The sequence below is a fragment of the Bos indicus genome, chromosome 20 (genome assembly GCF_029378745.1).
Source record: "Bos indicus isolate NIAB-ARS_2022 breed Sahiwal x Tharparkar chromosome 20, NIAB-ARS_B.indTharparkar_mat_pri_1.0, whole genome shotgun sequence".
Lineage (NCBI taxonomy): Eukaryota > Metazoa > Chordata > Mammalia > Artiodactyla > Bovidae > Bos > Bos indicus.
The window spans coordinates 7,681,552-7,695,596 of NC_091779.1; the positions used below are offsets into that span (position 1 = coordinate 7,681,552).

Sequence of the window (14,045 nt, forward strand, 5' to 3'; positions counted from 1 at the left end):
AGTATAAAAAAGACTGAAAGACCATCCTATCTTTGTGTATCTATATTACAGCTCATGTACAGGAGTTTTCCACTGAGGAAAAAGAAACTTGGACTCTGCTCAAATAGAAAAAAATTCAGAGGGACTCAGAACTCATTGACGGAGGATGTATAAGAACACACATGTCAATTTACCCCTGATTAAGCAGGCAACAGCACCCCACTCCAGTGCTCTCGCCTGGAAAATCCCATGGACGGGGGCGAGAGTCAGACACGACTGAGCGACTTCACTTTCTCTTTTCACTTTCATACATTGGAGAAGGAAATGGCAACCCACTCCAGTGTTCTTGCCTGGAGAATCCCAGGGATGGGGGAGCCTGGTGGGCTGCCGTCTATGGGGTCACACAGAGTCAGACACGACTGAAGCGACTTAGCAGCAGCAGCAAGCAGACTGAACAATGAAACATTAGAACACATCTTTGAAGCAGTCAAGCTTTCACACATGTGCTGTGATCATACACACACACACACACACGTTAAAATTATTTCTTTTTCCTTAAGAGTTAATTTACTCTTCGCAGTCCTATGATTTTGACTGACCTAAATGTTATCAACCCAAATGTTTGCTACCATAGAAGAATATTCATTGGAATCTTTGTACATTTAGTGTGTAACCTCAACCTAAATTGCTTGTTTGTAATTCTTACCTCTGGAGAGTATCAAACTTCATTCAACTGCCCTATTTTTAAATATACTGTCTAAAGACAAGCTTTTATTCACAGAAAAAAAACAGGGAATTAATTTCAGTTTCTTATTCTTTCTAATTCAAATGCAAAGATTCACGGAATGTATGTAAAGCAAAAATACCCTTCCTTATTCATTAAAGAACTCATAAATCAGGGCTCTTTCCCCTACAAACTTCAATTTTTCCCTCAGTCATCTGAGATTTCAAACATCATAACTGTCAGAATTTAACAATCAGAGATACTAGAGACAAAAAGCCAAAGGTACCATTTTGCACACTGCACAGAAAACTTAAGTGTTTTCCAAATAGTTATAGCACAAAGTTAATTCGTCATCTCTAAGACTATTAGTGAAAAGGTAGCCAAGCTGCCATTAAAAGGAATCCCAACCTAAGCTAAGGTCAGGGGGACCTGGAGATCCTAGACAGACTTATGGTATTAAAAAAAAAAAATCCAGGGCAAATTCAATCCATCGTCTACTCCTGTCCCCTCAAGGTAGTTGTATCCTTGTTTTTCTTAGTCCTTTCTCTCCATCTTTCATTCTAAATATCAAAACTGACATTTGTATCAGTGTTGTTTTCCCTTCTTCCAAAAAGACATCCCAGGAGGAAAAAGGGGAAAAAAATGCCTTGCAGCGCTTCTTTTGTAATTTATGCATTTTGTCTGTATATTCATTCAGCAAATACTGACTGAAGCCATTCATGAGTCACTGTTTTAGAATGGCAAGTCCAAGCACAAGGATTATGCTTTCAACATTGCTCCACACAGCATAAAAATGCAAAATAATGGCAATATAACAAAGCAAGAATAAGAAAAAAGGAGTAAAATATGTTCTATTTTAAATATTCCAAATATTGAGAATACTTAAGCACATCTCCTGCTTTCTGAGTCCTCTAAGACTCTTAAGGATAGATAATAGACCAAAACAAGGCATTATCTGATACACTGACAAAAAATTTGTAACAATACTATATACTACAGACTGACATTAATACTTCCCAATAACACCTTTAAATGTAATTATTACATAATACACTATGAACAGAAAGTATTAAATAATCACACTCCAGAATTCAGCTAACAATTGGGATAGTAGCTAAGAGAGACTATAAGGGCAGCTCTGAGTTGCCCACAACTATTCTACTTATTTATCTGAATTCACTTTTGAAAATTCATCAAGCTACATGCTTATAATATGTACTTCTTTCTGTAGGTATCAGTTCAGTTCAGTTCAGTTCAGTCACTCAGTCATGGCTGACTTTTTGCAACCCCATGGACTGCAGCACGCCAGGCCTCCCTGTCTATCACCAGCTCCCAGAGTTTGATCAAACTCATGTCCATCAAGTCGGTGATGCCATCCAACCATCTCATCCTCTGTCGTCCCCTTCTCCTCCCACCTTCAATCTTTCCCAGCATCAGGGTCTTTTCCAATGACTCAGTTCTTCACATCAGGTGGCCAAAGTATTGGAGTTTCAGCTTCAGGATCAGTCCTTCCAATTGAATATTAAGGACTGATTTCCTTTAGGATTGACTGGTTTGATCTCCTTTCAGTCCAAGGGACTCTCAAGAGTCTTCTCCAACACCACAGTTCAAAAGCATCAATTCTCTGTGCTGCTAAGTCACTTCAGTCGTGTCCGACTCTGTGTGACCCCATAGACGGCAGCCCACCAGGATGCCCCGTCCCTGGGATTCTCCAGGCAAGAACACTGAAGTGGATTGCCATTTCCTTCTCCAATGCATGAAAGTGAAAAGTGAAAGGGAAGTCGTTCAGTCGTGTCCGACTCTTCGCGACCCCATGGAATGCAGCCCACCAGGCTCCTCCGTCCGTGGGATTTGCCAGGCAAGAGTACTGGAGTGGGGTGCCATTGCCTTCTCCAACAATTCTCTGTAGGTATGCTGTATTCTAATTAAAATTTGATTGTATAAAAGTTTATCTATTATTGTTTACATGGGTCACAAAAAATACTGTTTGAGATATACCTATTTGTGTTTCAAGTATGTTCTTTTAACTTGCTAAAGTTCCTTATTAAATAAAGAAATGAAGATAATCTATTTTGCAATGCTTTGCCTCTGGGGAGTTGGGTTATTTCATCACTAATTTACTTAAATAAAATTCTCTAAAGTTCTCACAATAAGGAACCTAGAATAAATTCTAGTTTACACTGCCCTTGAGGAAAACATTTTATTAAAAAAAATAAGGCAGCAGAGAGGTGTGTACATATTTGTGATTTCATCAAAATAAAATTTATGCTTTATGTGATATCCAGTGAGCTGAGGGTTTTGCTAAGAGTAGAAAACTCAATAGTGAAAATGAAATTTAGAATACTTGCCTGCTCCTCTTATATGTTTTATGTACTTTTACTAACTGAAAATCCACTCTGGAAAAGAATGCTTTCACAGCCAAATGGTAAATAATGCTTACCTTCAATTGAATTACACACTGTAAAATCACGCATCAATCGAGTTTTTCCTAAAGAAATTTTGGGTGATGAGCAGGAATACGAACGTGAACGGATTCCAGAAAACAATGATTCCTAAAAGAAATCATAACAAAGCTTTTTAAAAAATTCTATAGAAGATTTGAAAGTATGCACTCATTATCAACGTTACTAAATCAGGACCTTTACAAAAACGATTCAACTTGAATATTTCTGATGTAATCTTATTAATGATTTGTTTCTGTTTGTCTCTCACTCACAACTCTAAAACATGCTATTGTTTTTTGAATGCTCAAATAAACTTGAGCTCCGGGAATAGTTCCTATATACTTTATACAAGTATATAGGATATACTTAGGATACAAGTATAACATTCTAACCATGTTGGTTAAAAGTGAAAAATTAAGTCACATAATTTTCTCTGCATATTCAACAAGTCTGACTTTTTTTGACCTGAGTTGTCATTTATTTTTATAATTTTAAACTGTAGCCTTTAAGCAAAATTCCGTATGAACTAAGATCTATATACATAACAATTATTAGAAGGTAAAGAAACAGTCACCTAAAATTATGTTCTTAAAAGTTCCTAATGGCTATTTCCTGAGGGTGTCCCTGGTAGCTCATATGGCAAAGAATCTGCCTACAATTCAGGAAACCAGGGTTTGATCCCTGGGTTGGGAAGATCCCCTGGAGAAGAGAATGGGGGCCCACTCCAGTATTCTTGCCTGGAGAATTCCACAGACAGAGGAGCCTGGTGGGCTACAGTCCATGAGATCACAGAGTAGGGCATGACTGAGTGACTCACACACAAAGGCTATTTGTAATATTAGCTGCAGCCTCCAAAAAAGAATGCATAGAGCATTATACAAATCCTTCTAGTCTTTGCTCATCTTTCAACAGATCTTCCATCCAGTACTTCCTGGGATTTTGTTTGAATTATCACTGGTGTATATAGTTTAACTTTATCCCTTTAAGTGACCTGCTGTTTTCTTCCTGTGTGCCCAACCACCTATTGTTTCTATCATTATATCAGCAACATATGTGAAAGTGTAAGAAGGCAAGATAATAAAAACATGTTTTTCTTACATGTTCTAGAAATCTTACATGAATGTGCAACAGAATGTCACTAAAGCCATTTACGGCACCCAAACCCATCCAACAGAGGCCATGTGGACTTAGGACTGAGGCCCACCTCCCATTAAGATACCACTTAAGGTCAGAGGTAAAAGAAAGTGCTGCAAAATGTGTTACTAAAACAAGGCGTCAGCAACAGCCCTTTAGAAGCACTATTTTCTTTTGTTCTCCATAAGTAAAAGCACATGGTTGCCTTAGGCTCGTGCTTTAGTTGAAGAGCCTGGAGGAAAGTTGAAAATAGAAGCCTGACCTTGCTTTGAATGGCCTTGAGCCATGGCAACCATGACTTTCTTATTGGGAAAGACCCAGTGGGCCTGGCAGTCCAAAAGGCCAACCTAAGTTATACCCTAACAGTGAGTTGGTCACAAAGGGCCCTAGCCAAGTGCCATCCTCTGCATTGAAGTCATGCATGGTAATCATTTTTCCTAACAATAGCAATTTGAAAATTATCCAGAATTCCTTGGCAAAAAATTATACAGGGTAATTACAAAGGCAAGGCAAGCCATAATTTATAGGATAGATTCTTCTTAAAAGTGAACAGTATAGAACTATTTCACAGAGCATTACTTTTCCTTCTAAGTAATGATGAGTTTTTCATGCTGCTGCTGCTGCTAAGTCACAGCAGTCGTGTCCGACTCTGTGCGACCCCATAGACGGCAGCCCACCAGGCTCCCCCGTCCCTGGGATTCTCCAGGCAAGAACACTGGAGTGGGTTGCCATTTCCTTCTCCAATGCATGAAAGTGAAAAGTGAAAGTGAAGTCGCTCAGTCGTGTCCAACTCTTAGCGACGCCATGGACTATAGCCTACCAGGCTCCTCCATCCATGGGATTTTCCAGGCAAGAGTACTGGAGTGGGGTGCCATTGCCTTCTCCGGAGTTTTTCATAGTTCCATTCAAATTACAAGTCTGAGAACTAGCTACATGAATAACCATATCTAATTTTTATTATCCAAAAATATCACATGATCTTTAGTTTCAGAAGATGATGACAGCTGTACAGACCTCAGAGCTGAGGGTAGAGGATTCAGGTTCTAGGGTCAGAAGGCCTAGATCTGAGTTCTGACTCTATCACCAAGCTTTGGGCAATGTGGACGTCTAATCTCTGCAGAACTTTAACAGATCAAAAATTAAAATAAAAATACCACTTTATATCCTAGGTGAGTTATGAGAAAAGTATGTGTTTTGTACATACATGAAGCATGTTTTGCATATTGTAGAGCATACTATAAAAATAAAACATAATCATAACCACCATATGTTTGAGATAAGAGATGTTAAAGCACAGCACGTATCGTTTTATAGTGTTTTACTCAAACACGTTGCATTTACAGTAGTAAACTCAATTTAAAAAGAAAACAAGTGGACAATAGAAATAAAACAGAAAACATAGGTCCAAACATAAATGGGCTTCCCTGTAAGACTGGAAAAGTTTAGTCATTTCAAGAAACCACAATGAAATGAAACTCCAATGTGAAAAAAGACACAAAAGCTGTCTCCTGTGGAAAAACTAACAGAGTCTATGGTATTCCAGATGAGTTCATGCAGCTCAACAAATGTTACCTCTGCCTTGGCAATATTATTTACCTCATCACCAGAACCAAGTAAAATTTTATGTGTGCAAAACAAGCTTGATCATTTAAACTCACTTCATACTACCAGCCTTTCTCCCATTGCTTAAGGGATGATGGCAGAAAACACTATAAAATGGTAACATTTTCCAAAAACATGAAAGATGATTTTCGTTGGTGGGGAATCATGAAAACAAATCAGCCATTCTACGTAGGGACTATACACATTAGAATGTGAGAGTGTGAAAAGACAGACTCGTGAAGTTCATGGGTCTTCAATTAAAAAAACATTCACACGTGTTACCATAAACATAATTTGTCTTTCAGAGATGAGCAGATTTAGACAACATACTTTCCAGGCTTTTAATAAACCAAATGAATACTAATAAGAATACCTTCAGCTGCAGGCTACTTGATAAAGAAAATGATTCCGTCCTGGAGATATTAAAATCTGGTTCAGTGTTGGTCTCAAAAGAGTCCAATTCATCCCCGCTAGCAATGCCAGTTCTCGAGGAACTCTGACACACGGGAGTGTAGCAATTGTGCGACTGCTCCGAATGGCCCTCTCCTTCACTGTCAGCATCCAAGGCATCAAGGCTGGAACTGCAGCAAAAAGCAAACAAACAGCTAAGTCATCAACTAAGACAGCCATGGCTCTCTACCTCCCTGAATTCAGAGTCTCTATTGGTGTCAGCTACAAGGGGCTCTCATTCACTACCTAACAAAATTCATACTTAAGTGATTTCTATCATTTTTTCCTCTCCCCTCATCCTGAATAGATCTTCTTAAACAAGATTTTATGGTTCCCTGAATGAACATTTCAACCTAGCAAAAGTCATTTCAAATTACTACTATCTTCATTATTTCTGTTTTGTAAATATAATTATTGGCTTTCCCTGGTGGCTCAGCTGGTAAAGAATCTGCCTGCACTGCAGGAGATCTGGGTTTGAATTTTACAAGGCCCAAATAGTTACCTTTCAAATATTAAAAACACAGACAAAACAGAGCCACTGAGCTGTTTAGTGGAGAGGGGCAGGCTCTGGGGCAATTTACATGTGAAAAATGCAGTATGGCTCTCTTTCCTTTGCCCCTGGACAAGTCAGGAGGGCGGAAGCACACTAAGACAAGGAGAGGTGTGAAGATCTCATTCCAGAGCTGGTGACAAGAAATGGGTCAGGCATGAGTCAAGTGAGGTTCCAAACATGTCCTGTTCAATTATCAATTTTAGAGATTTAAAAAAATGATTCCTATGACAACTCCACTTCAGAAGCAGGTGGTGATGCTGCTAACCTACTGCTTTTCTTTCCTCATTTAACTTTGATAACCATAAAATTAAAAGGCAAGAATTTGACCTTGCACCTTTCCAGCTCCTTCCATTCCATCTACATTTTAAACCACTCAAGCTTTGAGGCTGAGAACTTCCATAGGCATGTTAATATATAATGTACTTTTTAAATGTAGTTTTTCTTTGGCTGTTATACTTCTGGAGCTAAAATTTTAATAACAACACAATAAATCATCTTGATTTTGAAATAGAGAGAACCAGAAACAGACTTCAAATTTGGTTATTTTCCTTGTCTCTTATATCAAAGCAGAGCCCAAAATGTCCCATCAGTTTAATTTGCAGCCATGACCACACAAGCATCTTTAAAACTATAACTCACACAATAAAAATCTAGAGAAGATCTTTTATTATCTATCCACTAGACATCACTCTTGGTACCGTTACCTGTTAAAGGTTTCTAACCTCCAGCTGTTGTTTATCAGTGCAACCCAGGGATCAGCACCCAGTGACTTATGCTTACCCTTCCTTTCACTCCTTTCTGATTAAGTTTCTGTCGAATATTCATTCAGGTACATATTTATATATACTCATATGTGTGTTCATTTTATTGTTATTTTGATTCATAATCTTATGTGTAAAACTGGACATATAATCAGAGGTCCAAGGCTCACAAACATTGCCCACACCACTGTTTTATTCGTTCCCTACAATGCCCACTCAATGTAACAATTATCTTAAATTTGAGCATTTTTCTCTTCTTCATTCTCATTTGTCACTCTCATGAAGAATCCTCTTTGTTCTCACTACCTAAGGAAAGTCATGCGTGCTTAGTCGCTCAGTTGTGTCCAACTCTGCAACCCTATGGATTGTAGCCCGCCAGGCTCCTCTCCAGGGGATCTTCCCAACCCAGGGCTCGAAACCAGGTCTCCCACATTGCAGGCAGATTCTTTACCATCTGAGCCACCCGGGAAGCCCTAGGATAAAATGAAATCAGTAAAAATGGGCCTATTCCCTAAAGAAAATAGACTAAAGGATGAATGGATAAGAAGTGAAGACAAAGACACAGGGTCTCACACACATGCACACACATAGAAATATGTACAATCATACACAATAAAACGATTGTTCTAAGGACATTTTTACATATACAAGAAATTATATGGAAGGTAACTATAAGTTACAGAGGATAAAAATAAAACAAACACCTCAATTTGCTGCTCTTTGATGACCTAGATGGGTAGGACGGTGGGGAAGCGGAGGGAGGTCCAAGAGGGAGGGGATATGTGTACACATAACTGATTCACGTTGTGGTACAGCAGAAACTAACAACATTGCAGAAACAATTATACACCAATAAAAAATTTAAAATAGAATAAACACCCATCAACCCACTCAACTTGAAACAAACATTGGCCACACTGTTGTTTTATCCTTTCCCTACAATGCCCACTCAATGTAACAAGTATCTTAAATTTGGGGATTTTTATCCTCTTCATTCTCATTTGTTTTTCCTTATTGCTTAAGCACATTATACATGCCCTACAGTAACAGATTGTTTTTGCATTTTATAAATGTGAGATCTAACTGAAGTATTTTGTGGCTCCTTTTTTTGTTCTACTTCATGTTTCTAAGTTGCACGTGATTATGCAAGTAGACATAGTCATAGTTAATTCACTTTTACTACCGCACAGTATCCCATTATGTAACTACAGTGTAATTTATCTTTTCATCCCCTACCATTTGGGTTATTTCCTACTGCAATAAATAGTCTTATGCATGTCTTTTAGGACACAGAAGAAACACTGCTGGGTCATAATATATATGCACATCCAACTTTACAAGAAAATGCCAAAATATTTTCCAAAGTTATTATACAACTTTCACTCATATCAACTGTATATAGGAGTTTCTATCATATGCATTTTCACCAAAATATGGTATTATTACACTTTATAAAATTTTTGAATATCTAGTAAGTATTAAATGGTATCTCATTGTGGTTTTCTTTTATTATATTTTTGTCAGCTTTCTTATGTATCTTACTTTCAAGTCATGAAATATAAGAACCTAAATGGAGGCAAATTTTGATGTAGAAATAAAAATGGTGGGGGCAATAACAATAAGAAAATAGAATTTTCCAAGTCCAGCTACAAAGTTCTTTGATTTTCTACATTTTCTCTCTAGAATGTAGTACTTTACCTTCTTTTCTTTAGACGACTTTGCTCCTTTTCAAATCCACGAAGACCAAAAGAAAGATTCAAATTGGAAGCATATGAACTAGATGATATGAAAGATGATTGGGCTTCCGTGTGTGACGTCACTTCTGGGCTCTTATTTGGTGGGTATGTGCCAGCACTGGCTTCAGTAGGAAGGCTGGGTTTGCTGCTCTCAGGCCCCAGAGAAGAATCCATGGATTCAAGACAGGTATTTGCAGGGATTTCCTCTATATTAATATAGTTAATGTCCAAATCACCAACCTGGTAGTTGAAAGAAAAATATTTGCTGAGCAAAACCAGGAAAGATTGGCAGAACAAAGAATACAGTTTTCACAATTTAAAGACCCTCCAACTTATTTATCTTTTCTGTTTTTTTTTTGTTGTTGTTGTTCTTGTTTTTCTTTATGTAAGCAAAGGAATTCTTACATGATATATTTTTGTTTACTTCCTGCTCTCCCATAATACACAAAAGGAAGACGACCAAGTGTTTTATAAACTGTATTACAAAACCAGAAACTGACTATGATTTTAACATTTTATGAACCACTGACTCAAAATGAGGAGAAATGTTTTAAATACTTGAGACAAAAACTAAACAGTAGGCATTTTAGCTTACAAAATAGTTTATAGGAACCTGGGAAACAAGTCATTGGCAGTCACATAAATCTGAGTCTCCCAAACAAAAGATCAAAAAAAGCTACATAAGATGTATGGGTTTAGCATAACTAGAAGACAGAAAATACCCCAAACTTTAAATTACCTGTAAATTCTAAACAAGAGAGTACCAGAAAAACATCAATTTCTGCTTTATTGACTATGCCAAAGCCTTTGACTGTGTGGATCACAATAAACGGTGGAAAATTCTGAAAGAGATGGGAATACCAGACCACCTGACCTGCCTCTTGAGAAATCTGTATGCAGGTCAGGAAGCAACTGTTAGAACTGGACAGGGAACAACAGACTGGTTCCAAATAGGAAAAGGAGTATGTCAATGCTGAATATTGTCACCCTGCTTATTCAACTTCTATGCAGAGGACATCATGAGAAACACTGGGCTGGAGGAAGCACAAGTTGGAATCAAGATTGCCAGGAGAAATATCAATAACCTCAGATATGCAGATGACACCACCCTTATGGCAGAAAGTGAAGAGGAGCTAAAGAGCCTCTTGATGAAAGTGAAAAAAGAGAGTGAAAAAGTTGGCTTAAAGCTGAACATTCAGAAAACGAAGATCATGGCATCTGGTCCCATCACTTCATGGCAAATAGGTAGGGAAACAGTGGAAACAATGGCTGACTTTATTTTTCTGGGCTCCAAAATCACTGAGGATGGTGATTGCAGTCATGAAATTAAAAAGATGCTTGCTCCTTGGAAGAAAAGTTATGACCAACCTAGACAGCATATTAAAAAGCAGAGACATTATTTTGCAAACAAAGGTCCGTCTAGTCAAGGCTATGGTTTTTCCAGTGGTCATGTATGGATGTGAGAGTTGGACTGTGAAGAAAGCTGAGTGCCAAAGAATTGATGCTTTTGAACTGTGGTGCTGGAGAAGACTCTTGAGAGTCCCTTGGACTGCAAGGAGATCCAACCAGTCCATCCTAAAGGAGATCAGTCCTGGATGTTCATTGGAGGGACTGATGCTGAAGCTGAAACTCCAATACTTTGGCCACCTGATGCAGAGAGCTGACTCATTTGAAAAGACCCTGATGCTGGGAAAGATTGAGGGCAGGAGAGGAAGGGGACAACCGAGGATGAGATGCTTGGATGGCATCACTGACACAATGGACATGGTTTTGCGTGGACTCGGGGAGTTGGTGATGGATAGGGAGACGTGGCATACTGTGGTTTATGGGGTACAAAGAGTCAGACATGACTGAGCGACTGAACTGAACTGAAATACTAAACATGAAATCTCAGCCAGCAACCTGTCATACTCTTGCCATGAGACTTTGCAATAGGGTAAGGGCAGTCTGGAAAAATCTGCATGGGAGGGAGTCAGCAGAGGGCCAAAGACTGATCTAAAATCTGCATCAGGAAGAGAAAGTACCACCTCCACTGGATGGTGTGAAAAAACAGTCCCACTTGGGGACCTCCCTGGTGATTCAGCGGTTATGACTCCAATGCAGGGGAACACAGGTTTGATCCCCAGTCAGGAAGCTAAGATCCCACATGCTGCTGAGCAACTGAGCCCATGCCCTGCAACTACAGTAGCCCACGTCACAACTAGAGACTCTGCGCCACAATGGGAGATCTCACTTGATCCAACTAAGACCCAAGGCAGACAAATAAATAATCTTTTTTTTTTAAGTCCCAGTGGATCAAAACACTTGCCCTAAGGAAGTGCTCAAAATTCTCCAAGCCAGGCTTCAGCAATACGTGAACCGTGAACTTCCAGAGGTTCAAGCTGGTTTTAGAAAAGGCAGAGGAACCAGACATCAAATTGCCAACATCCGCTGGATCATCAAAAAAGCAAGAGAGTTCCAGAAAAACATCTATTTCTGCTTTATTGACAATGCCAAAGCCTTTGACTGTGTGGATCACAATAAACGGTGGAAAATTCTGAAAGAGATGGGAATACCAGACCACCTGACCTGCCTCTTGAGAAATCTGTATGCAGGTCAGGAAGCAACAGTTAGAACTGGACAGGGAACAACAGACTGGTTCCAAATAGGAAAAGGAGTATGTCAAGGCTGTATATTGTCACCCTAATTATTTAACTTCTATGCAGAGTACATCATGAGAAACGCCGGGCTGGAAGAAGCACAAGCTGGAATCAAGATTGCTGGGAGAAATATCAATAACCTCAGATATGCAGATGACACCACCCTTATGGCAGAAAGTGAAGAGGAACTAAAAAGCCTCTTGATGAAAGTGAAAGTGGAGAGTGAAAAAGTTGGCTTAAAGTTCAACATTCAGAAAACGAAGACCATGGCATCTGGTCCCATCACTTCATGGGAAATAGATGGAGAAACAGTGGAAACAGTGTCAGACTTTATTTTTTTGGGCCCCAAAATCACTACAGATGGTGACTGCAGCCATGAAATTAAAAGATGCTTACTCCTTGAAAGAAAAGTTATGACCAACCTAGATAGCATATTCAAAAGCAGAGATATTACTTTGCCAACAAATGTCTGTCTAGTCAAGGCTATGGTTTTTCCAGTGGTCATGTATGGATGTGAGAGTTGGACTGTGAAGAAGGCTGAGCGCCGAAGAATTGATGCTTTTGAACTGTGGTGTTGGAGAAGACTCTTGAGAGTCCCTTGGACTGCAAGGAGATCCAACCAGTCCATTCTAAAGGAGATCAGCCCTGGGATTTCTTTGGAAGGAATGATGCTAAAGCTGAAACTCCAGTACTTTGGCTACCTCATGCGAAGTGTTGACTCACTGGAAAAGACTCTGATACTGGGAGGGATTGGGGGCAGGAGGAGAAGGGGACGACAGAGGATGAGATGGCTGGATGGCATCACTGACTCGAAGGACGTGAGTCTGAATGAACTCCAGGAGTTGGTGATGGACAGAGAGGCCTGGTGTGCTGCGATTCATGGGGTCACAAAGAGTCGGACACGACTGAGCGACTGAACTGAACTGAACTGAAGGAAGTACTGGTGATCTGAAGTGGTGGTCATCAAAAGGCATCACTTTTGAGCAAGAAAACAGTAAAAACAAAGAGAGCAGCTCCAAAAACAACCTGGAATATATTCTTCAAAATTATTGTAAAAGACAAACACTAAGTAACTGTCCCAGATTAAAGAAGACTAAAAGAGAAACAACTAAATGCAAGACATGCTATTTAATTTTCTTTTGCTACAAAGAACATTACTGGAACAATTGGCTAAAATTGAATAATGTCTGTAAACGGCTAATAGTGTGTGGATGATGATTTCCTGATTTTGGTAACTATATGGCTTAAGTAAGAGAATATCTATGCTTTTAGGAAAATATACTATGAAAGATTGAGGAGTAAAAGAGCATCATATTTTCAATTTACTCTCAAACAAGTTAATATTTGTATACATATCTTAAGCATTTACAAGTACACATATACAAATACATACTCAGAATAATGAAGTAAAATATGGTAAAATTTGGAGATTTTTTTATTAAGAGTATACAAGAATTCTTTGTACTGAATTATACAGGCTTGAAATAATGTCCAAATAAATTTTTTTCAAAGTAGTTTATATGATAATTTTCAAAGTAGTTTATATCACATGAGCTTCCTCATCAGGTAGCTTGATAACCTTGAAAACTCATAGGAAACAGTATGTAAATAAGCTAGCCGTTTTTTCAGGTTTCCATGCCAGATTGAGAGAGATGAAGAAAATTAGATTCTTTCCAGATATTGCTAGAAACTATTTTCAGTATGCAGAATCTGGACTCCTTATGTTGTCCTTGCTATTCAAATGGACATAGGAACAGTAAAACAAATGATGTAATTATACTAAAAACGACACCACACCGATATAAGAAACTCTGTGACTTGTAGCCAGATTTTGATTTTTGTTTCACTGCACAAATTCAGCAATCTTCTACTTCATTTCAGTTTACCAATCAGGCTGTTTGAGTTCTCTTTGGATGTATGTTTCACATTATTAAAGCAAAACTTCTCTCAAAGTACTTCCAAACAGAAGTTATTTTCCTATCCTTAATTTGGCTTCCAAAGTTTTCCATTTTTAATGTATCTT

The 14,045-nt window shown here is 38.6% G+C and overlaps 1 protein-coding gene across 13 annotated transcripts in view; it reads right to left on the bottom strand.

Moving 5' to 3' along the window:
• ARHGEF28 (Rho guanine nucleotide exchange factor 28) overlaps positions 1-14,045 on the bottom strand; it is a 343,837-nt gene that overhangs the window by 96,759 nt on the left and 233,033 nt on the right. For all 13 annotated transcript variants that reach the window (XR_011562400.1, XM_070774543.1, XM_070774539.1 and 10 more), the window contains 3 exons: positions 9,346-9,623; positions 6,257-6,464; positions 3,144-3,255 (listed from right to left, as the gene is read on the bottom strand). Coding sequence is in view for 12 of the 13 variants with exons in the window: in XM_070774543.1 (XP_070630644.1) it covers positions 3,144-3,255; positions 6,257-6,464; positions 9,346-9,623 (598 nt within the window). In the remaining variant the exon portion in view is untranslated. The remainder of the gene's footprint in view (positions 1-3,143; positions 3,256-6,256; positions 6,465-9,345; positions 9,624-14,045) is intronic.